The sequence below is a fragment of the Haliotis rufescens genome, unplaced genomic scaffold (assembly GCF_023055435.1).
Source record: "Haliotis rufescens isolate VD_foot unplaced genomic scaffold, xgHalRufe1.0.p SCAF_4, whole genome shotgun sequence".
In the NCBI taxonomy this organism is placed as follows: Eukaryota; Metazoa; Mollusca; class Gastropoda; order Lepetellida; family Haliotidae; genus Haliotis; species Haliotis rufescens.
Window position 1 is genome coordinate 10,318,517 of NW_025964112.1, and position 9,527 is coordinate 10,328,043.

Here is a 9,527-nt window from a genome sequence, read left to right on the forward strand (position 1 = left end):
TATTCATGTCTTATTCAATTAAATCAAATTAAATTATTACACGCGCTCTGTACTTTTAGATACAATAAACCCTTTAGAAGTCTTCTTTATTCCTAAAACACGGCATGACATTTCAATTTCAGCAAAGACATACTCGTCAACCCGTTTTGCTATCGCTGTGTCATGCGCCGTTGTCAATATCTTATAGCAATATTTTTTGTGTATTTTCGAGAATAAGCATACATAGTTTCACTTGTCAATATCATACAAGACCACAAACAAGTAAAAATGTGAAGAATACATTCATTTTGAAAGGGCGTAACCAAGGTTCGGAGACACAAAAACAGTCCCGACTATCTGTTGTCAGAGATAGGACACAATGTGGCTCACGCCAGGTGTATCGGAAAAAAACAATAATGGATGTACATATGGATGAAAACGTATTAATAGACTGATGTCAATTGAATATTTGTTGCAAAGAATTCCATGTTACCAAAGGTACTTACATTCCATGTTTCTATAATTTACGCAAAGAATTAAAGTGCTCTAAAGAGGAAATCAAAGCATAGCTTTTAAAAATAATTCTAGAACAGTCAACAGTGGTCATTCCTGTTTCTAAACGGAATTCGAAACCCACCCCTTATGAAGACCAAACCAAAAACAATCCCACAAAACCCAAATTAAAACTATCTATAGGAAACAAAAACACTTTATTTTTTTATATATAAAAACACATATTCTTATATTATTATAAATTTTATTCTAATTTGTTCTAGGTGTAATCAGAGTAATTACTATTCACAGCCTAAATGAAAATAAAGCATGTTCATATAATATTATATATTTTATTCTAATTTGTTAATTTTTCAGATGTAATCAAAGTAATTATTGTTCACAGCCTAAATAAAAATATAGCATATTCATATATCATTATATATTTTATTCGAATTTGTTCTAGGTGCAATCAAAGTAATTACTGTTCACAGCCTAAATAAAAATATAGCATATTCATAACCATTATATATTTTATTCGAATTTGTTCTAGGTGCAGTCAAAGTAATTACTTTTCACAGCCTAAATAAAAATATAGCATATTCATATATCATTATATATTTTATTCGAATTTGTTCTAGGTGCAGTCAAAGTAATTACTGCTCACAGCCTAAATAAAAATATAGCATATTCATATATCAGTATATATTTTATTCTAATTTGTTCCAGATGTAATCACAGTATTACAGGTTCACAGTCTAAATTAGTAGTAAGGAGGAAATAATACATACTATATATGCTTTACATCATGTCGTACATGGGTAAACTAGTTTTATTAATATATACATGGCATTTGTATTCGGGGGCACGTCAAGTGACTTTCTTTTGACAACAGGCCATTTCACTTTACCCATAACTAATTTGGAGTTACTTCCCTTGAACCAGGTGTCTATGTCGTAGGAATATTACGATCGATTCGGTGAAAAATCCTAAACACAGATGTAAATGGACTAGTATATGCTAACTGTCGATAATTAAACATGATTAACACGTTGCATGCAGTATCATTATCATTAAATAGCTAATCATACCACTGATCTGTCATTATATACTCATAACAACATGAACACTTTTCGTCGGGGAACTACTTTGTCTCGCGGAAGGTAACGCGTCTGCTCAGCTATAAAAGCACTAAGCATTCTTCAACATTATCAGTCAGCAAGCCGCTGGCAGTAAGATTGTCAGGTTAGAATGCTACAGTTGCCAACTTCAATTCATCGTATTGTATTTGTCAAAATAGATTTCGAAGTCGATTCAAGTGCGTATGATGGAAGTGGAATTTTCAACGGTTGATGTTGAATCTAAGAAGATTTGTTGCGAAAATTCTACTGTTGTCAAGATGTCGAAAGACGATGAAGATGTGCTGAGCGGTACATCGGATGGCGATGTTGAAAATAAACAGCCAGAGGGAGGGAGTGAATCTGACAACCAACAAAACTCGTTAGGTCAGAGAAAGAAACCACGGAGAAGGGGAAGGCATAAAGGTGGCAAACATCATCGTAAGTGGAAACCTTATAACAAGTTAACATGGTCTGAACGGAAAGAATTAGAAGAGCGCGAGACCATTCGGGCGACGATGAAACGTGAAGAAGCGTTCGCGTCAGGACATCCCGTTGCACCCTACAACACCACACAGTTCCTTATTGACGATCATATCCAAAGTGAAGTGTCCCTTGATTTGATTGGTAAAGAAAATGATGTCAATGGTGTTGGACTTGGACGGAATGGAAAAGATGGTTCTTTCGGTAGTGGTGAAAGTTCCGAGGAGCCGTGTGGCAGCGGTGACGAAGATGACATGTTTCTTGCAAAAGAATTCTCAGAGACTTATGACAACATACACGCTGAAAGATTGCAGATGATGTCAAAAGAAGAACTTATCAAAGACTATCTTGACATGGAGAGAAAAGTTGAGAGATTAGAACGATTAGCAAAAGACATTGATCAGCATAACCCAAAGGGCGTCAATCGAGATGGGTCAACAGGGGACAGGGACAGTTCTGATGGCCAGTCGTTGAGCAGCAGTGGAGAGGAGCCAATCGATCTCGTCAGTGTCAAAAAGATAGAAGAAGAAATAAAAAACCTGAAAGATGAAAACAGCCACCTGAAAGCAGAAATCGGAAGACTGAAGAAGATATAAGTAGTGATGTGTTCTGTGTTTGGTCAGTTGTTTACATCGGTCATGAAATCTACACCACTGGCATTGAACAGGTGACCGAATTCAGCAACTTGGGACTGGCTCATTATTACCAGAGGGGTAGCAGGTAGTAATTGCCAAACTCTGCCTGTCAACGGTAAACTTTATTGTTGCATTTACCAGTCCCTCATATCATCAGGTTTATTTCATATAACATAATATGTGTATAATTTACTCATTTGATAAGGCTTTATACACACTACTGCCAGTTGTCGTTTTGTCCTAAAAGAGACATAGTTGAACTGTTGTTTAAACTGACCAAAGCTCTGTGTGCGTCTAACTTGCGTTCATGTCGAATGAGCCGAAAATGCAGACTCTCCGAGACAATGTACAAGTGTTCTATAAGATTGACACTGAATGCGAGATTGCGTCCGACATGTTGTACATGAACCGTTCTCCTTGTCCGATGAATATTGATTGACATCTCTAATTTGCGAAGCAGTGGAACGGTTGTCAGATTTAAGCTTTTAACCTGTTAAGTAACGAAAAGGGAAAGAAGTGATTGTGCAAATGTGCAGCAAATGTAATTAAAACATTGTATCAGCATGTGTTGCTTCATGCGCATTGTGCGCTCATTCTAAGTTCATTTCATAATGATCATCCATACTAGGGCATTTTTTTCAAGAATTCTAGAATAAAATGATTAACAGCGGTCTCTATTTGTTGAAATGATATATTCATATTTTTATACAATTTTTATTTAGACGTTTGTGGATCATTTTGCCACAGTCTTTCCTTTTTCTATAAAATTTGGAAAAAAAATATAAAAAAAAAATGTTTTATCTTGTGAAGCCCAGTGCTTATTCCTGTTTTAAGACAAAGTGTTATGACGAATAAAATCATTGAAATACCGATTGAAAAAGAAGTTTGTGATTTTCACAACTGTCCAGCATTGTATTTGTGAAGTGTTCGAAATGGTCGACATGTCATTCAAACAACTTGGAAAGTTTCAGCATTATTACGTTGTCTTTTCCATTGTATAAAATAAAGTTCCGTAAGCATGGTAAGAACATTGTGAATTTCTGCACCATATTCGAACACCGGTAAAGGATGTAACCTACATTCACAGTGCGGTCCTCAAATAGTTTTGTCTGTGGAATTGGTAGGTGTTGTTCATTGACCAGTTTACCATATTGCTTACTATTTGCATGATGCCGAATGTACTGGTTATAGAGATCGTGACGCGATGAAGGTCGCTGGGCTTTAGAGGTCAAATGGTACATCTACACGCAGATGTTAAGGAAATGATTTAGATTCCTCACAATTTTCCAAAATTTATGAATCGTAGATGGAGTGAATTGTGGCTATTTTCATCATTTCAATATCCGATGTAGTCGCCTGTACATGATATTCGATGGAGTCTTTAGGGTACTACAATTTGTTTTGGGGAAAGAAATTGACAGTTAGTTACTGTTGTATGTATTATCATGTTAAAGGTCAAGTTATTGTGATGATTATTTACCAACAAAATGTGGCAAGTTTCCTTCACATTGTAACTTATGGTCCGCAATGGAGATTCCAGTTAGAATAGGCCCCAGGGGGGATTTAATGGTCTGAGCCGCAGATGACTTGGTTCATCGCTCATGATATCAATCACTGGATTCACAATTGTCCTCTCCAGATTTAACAAACTTGAGTAGTAACAGTTGACCATCGTTTGGCTCGAATGGTACTGAAAGCAGTGTAAAACAACAAATTATGTGACCAGTAATTCAAAGGAGTCTACTAAATTCTCTTTTGATAGTAATTAGTAGATGTAGATGCAATATTACGGCTACTTAACTTTACCAGTATACCATTCATATAAAGACCAGATCAGCATGCTGGCTGGACCAGGGTTGTCACTATGTCGAAATAGATGCAAGATTTGTCACTTATTTGTTCAGCTAACCTTGACTTGACCTTCAAAGATTCTAAGCAAGTTTTCTTTGATTCTAAGCAAGTTTGCTTTGACATTTACATGTGAGGGTAAACCTGCAAAGTGCGCATTCATTTGGTTCTTCTTATGATCTAACCAATAAGATTTGACTCTAAAGCTGAGTGCAGAAGGTCTGTATTTTGAACAGAGGCCATGTGACATGCTGCGAGACTAAATAATTGTCTTCTCTGAATTGGATTGGGTAAGCTGACATTTTGTCTTTGAACATTAGTGAACTTTTTTGAATTCCATCAAGGTTTGTTCGGGAATGTGGTTCTGAAAAAATATTTCAAGCATAGTACGTAAACTTTGCACAAATGACAACAAACGGCCTAAGTGCATTTTACTGCTTTGCTGTATACCATGGATAGACATTGTCCAGTAGTCAGTTTGTCTGAGACAGGTGAACGTTTCGAGGGACTAGTTCTTTTCATCGAAAGTTATTTTACATAAATCACCAGTTTGAATTAAGCTGCGAACTAGCTGGGTATGAACAATGATGTCTACTCTTGCATACATTTAGCCTGATTTATAGCCAAAGCCACATGGCCAACTGTTTCATGTGAGTTAATATTTTGCATTCATATTCGCATTCATGGGTTGGGGATATGGGTGGCCCAGTTGGTACTGTATTCATTGTGTCAGGTTCCGCTGGTCCTGAGTTTGAATTTCCAAATCACCTTGCAGTGATCCTATGTCTTTCAGCCCTAGTGTAAGACAAGTAACAATCTGGACAGACTAACTGTTTTGGCATAAGATCTGGTTACTTTTCATAAACCACTAGTCTGAAATGCAACCTTGGAAATTCATTTTCTTCGATTGGTCCAGATAACCACATTGCACTGGTCCTCCGAGTTTGTAGCTGGTCCTGCTTGAAAAAGACCCAAAAATATTTACATTTTCTGTCTGTTCGATTTTTACAATTTGTAGCAAAATCGAAGCATTGAGAACTGGTTCAGATTTACAGCCCTCATATGCTACAACAGTAATACTAGTCAACGAGGTCTACCATATTTTGATTCTTACTTGCTCCCACCATTTAAAAGTCTTGGGCTAGCGGACTAGAGCATGAATTTCAAAGGCTAGATATGACCAGTTGTGTCTACCCCTGATGCCTGTACTCTTGGACTTTTCTCCCACATAAGTAATGTTTTAGAAGGTGTTGAACTGATCTCGCTGAAACTTCAGTCAACCAACTGATGCTGGTCAGATTTACTGGTCATGTATAAGAGGTTCTACTCTTTCCTACATTTTATATATGTGTTTGTCCCCATTTGATTTCCTACATACATGTATATACTTCTCAAAAGGTTAATAGAACACCGATTGTTTCATATTACTTTAGTTATCTATAGTAACATGAAAGAATCGGGTGTTCTTTAACTTCTTTTGAGTAGTATAGAACGATGTCAGTTTGTTTGCTGTGTCAAAACAAGCAATCGATCATACAAAGCTGTAATCAATTAGTAGTAATTTGGGAAATTGTCATACGAGATACAAGAACGAAGTAGTTTCACAAATAAATCAAGTCAAACATCATATAAGTTAGCTTGTCTTGTGCTACAAGACATGGAGAATATGGAAATGTAATCTTCTGTACCTTGGCTAATATGGCAATATATTTTCTTGAGTCCGTGACCTGAGCAGTTTGATTACAAGTTGAGGTATATGTTAATAAGTTTATATGCATTATGATAAATAGACTGAATTTCTTTTCCAACTATGGTCCATTTCATTATAAGTTAGTTGGAACATGTCTAGAATTAAATTACCAAATGGTTAAGTTCCAATCTCATTAAAATCAGATCTTAGTTCTCGCTACCGCTAAACAAAGATCTGAGGACATCCCATTAGGGGTCACGTCAGCACGACCTTTCATCCAACCAATCATAGCGTTGCTTATCAGATCCTGAAAGTGACAAGTCGGAATGTGTTTTCTAATCATGCAAACTTGAATTATTTAACATGGGGTACAGTTACGGGTTTTATGATTGTATCCATACAATCTAGGCCATCTGTAAGTCATTCCAGAATGCTGTTTTGGTCAGTTTTAAATGTTTTAATCAAGAATACGTCAAAATGTGTTTCGAAGCATAGTCGCCAGCTTGAAACGAGTGCCGTAAAGCTCGAGATAGCTGCCTTCTGATTGGCAAATGTCGATTTCTTGTCAGTCATTTCATTGGTCGGTCAATGTTCGCGAAAGGTCGTCCTGATGTGACCCATAATAGGATGTCCTCAGATCTTTGGTTAGCGGTAGTCCAACATGATTAAGGATAGGGAGATGAACTTGGATTCCAATTCCTCTACAGAAAAACATTGAAACTGTCATAATTTGAATGTACACAAGCATGAGATAATTGCGTGATGGTTGTTGGCACATTACATGGTCAATTTCCTTGACCTCATTTTGTGTAATTTAGCTTTTAAAAAGTCGAAAATGGCAAAGGACGAGGTATGATAAGAACTCTTTTTGGGCCACAGGATATGCATCATTTATGAAATGAGGAGACCAATTACTGATCATGAAAGTTCTCAGATGTGTTCATATGAATGAGAATTAAGCTTGGCACCTTTTAACAAATGAATGTTTAGCACTCTTATCACTACATAGGAAAGGCAGAAATTGGTCAAAGGCTCATAACAGGTTTTCAGGTTTCAGGAAGTGATTTTAGCTCACCTGAGTTAATAACACGAGCATGGGTCATGGACTTACTCATACTAAGATTTATCGTTAGGGAGGTTTCTCGGCAAGATGAATCAAACAGATAACGGTATCCGTTGGAGTCATACCGATACATATGTAAATATAAAAGGTCAGGGAGGGGCAAAGAAACAATGCTGCCCTTGTCTATCTCCAACTGAGTCAGAATTAACCATCTGTGATATGGACAGATTACTGGGGTAGTAATTGTTAACAAAATCTTAAGATCACTAAATAAAATGTTGATTCCTAATACAGGCTTTTTACCATCCAAAACATACACGCGTGATATCCTCTATCATTCATTTTAGCCAAAGGTATGTATTTGATCATGACAGAAGTAAAGTTTAGAGTGTAGAAAAGAAATCTGATAGTAGTCATCTGGTTGGATATTCAATGTACACTTAGCAGCACCATGAACATGAAACAGGTTTTTTTAAAATTTGACCTGTTGCCGGTGATATTTTTGACAAATGCACAAAGATTATTGGTATCAGATTGTTTATGTGTATTTTTATAAGTCCTACCACATCTAATGTTGGTGCTGTTTATCAAAGGTCAAGGTCATCTTTGAGGTTATTGTGAAACATAATTTTTTTCCAGCTACTGTACTTACACTTGTACTATCCTGAGATTTGGGTAATTGTTGGATCTTAAGAATTTGTCTTCATGAAGTCTAAATCCTGGAAGTAATATTTTTGAACCGGAAGTGTATGTAAGTACATTAAGACTTTAAGCTTTAAAGGAAATGGCGAGGCTGCTTGTGTTTATGCAAATACATGCAAACACTTCTATTTGTCATAACAGTATTTGCAAGTGTTCCACCAGTACCCGGTGATAGATTTCCGAAATTTTGTCCATTTGGGAAATCAATATTCAATACAAGTGACAACATGGTGGAAAATACCATGCATAGTGTTCTGTCAGATGAGTGGTGTACGTTATGTGAAGAATATACTCGATATAGCATGGAAACGGTGATGCTGAAGCAAATATAACCTTTTCTATTAGCTGTTTATGAGGGGAAGTATTTGAGTCTTTGAACACCAATATTCGGGGTGAAGGACAGAGCCCTGACCTTTCAGACTCTATTTTAAGAAAAGACCGCCTCCGTGGTCTAGTGGTAGATCAATTGCCCAGAGAGAAGAAGGTCTGAGGTTCGATCCCAGGCTGTGTCATACCAAAAGACTTTAAAAGATGGTACTTGTTACCCTGTCTGGCGCTTGGCATAAGGGGCTAAAACAAGGACTGGTCGGCTCAGAGTCAGTATACTGTGTCTGAGTGGGGTATTCATGTTAGTCTGCAGCATGGTAACTCAGTGGGCTAGCACTATAAATCGGCATCAGTCCGGACTAGTACAAGCAGCCACGCACGCCATCAAGTTTACTTTTGTTTAATTTATGCCAGCATCATGCCATCAGATATCGCGATCCCCATGTGTCAGTCCATCCATCTCCCTCCCTACCATCTTCATACAACTTCCTATACTTCATGTTGCCCTGAACCAATATATTTAAGGATGGCCTAATGAATGTACACTTCCAAAAGTACAGAATGGCCACAAGTGAGTTCCCACCATGTTGAATGATATGGAATAAGCACTGGCTTCCATGAATTGTTATATGATATATGCCAAATATTTCCTTGTTACTTCTGTGTTTTGTTACACTTTATATTTTCAATAAAATGGCATTTCTTTTTGTGTGTTTTGTTCTCTTTGTTCATCAAACTACCCGGTTGCTTGTTTGTTGTTTAATGCTGTACTCAGCTCTGTGACAGGGTCTGTAAATAATCGATCCGGGTTAGAAAAGGTCTTCAGCATCCCATGCTTGCCATAACAGGCGATTATGCTTGTCGTAAGAAGTGACTAACGGGATAGGGTGGTCAGGCCCGCTGACTTGGTTGATGCATGTCATTGTATCCCAGTTGCATAGATCGATGGTCATGATATCAATCACTGGATTGTCTGATCCAGACTCAATTAACTACTGACAGCCGTCATATAGCTGGAATATTGCTGAGTGCAGCGTTAAACAGCAAACAAACAAACAATACCTGATTGAAAGTTGTGTTTTTGGTCTGATAATTACTGTTTCTTACTCAATTCAGTGTTAGATGACAAATGATTGATGTTGTGTTCAAAGAAATTTTAAAATTTGCACTTTGCTATTTGCTTTTATGGC

At 37.0% G+C, this 9,527-nt stretch overlaps 1 protein-coding gene across 1 annotated transcript; it reads left to right on the forward strand.

The window, feature by feature from the left end:
- The first annotated feature begins 1,691 nt into the window (after nucleotides 1–1,691).
- On the forward strand, nucleotides 1,692–9,042 carry LOC124135799 (protein HEXIM1-like). Its single transcript, XM_046501352.2, has one exon. The coding sequence runs from the start codon at nucleotides 1,796–1,798 to the stop codon at nucleotides 2,666–2,668; it is 873 nt and encodes a 290-aa protein (XP_046357308.1). The 5' UTR covers nucleotides 1,692–1,795; the 3' UTR covers nucleotides 2,669–9,042.
- The last annotated feature ends 485 nt before the right edge of the window (nucleotides 9,043–9,527 follow it).

What these genes read in the sequence shown, in the direction of transcription:
- LOC124135799 (XM_046501352.2), top strand. Translation starts at nt 1,796, where the DNA reads ATGATGGAAGTGGAATTTTCAACGGTTGATGTTGAATCTAAGAAGATT.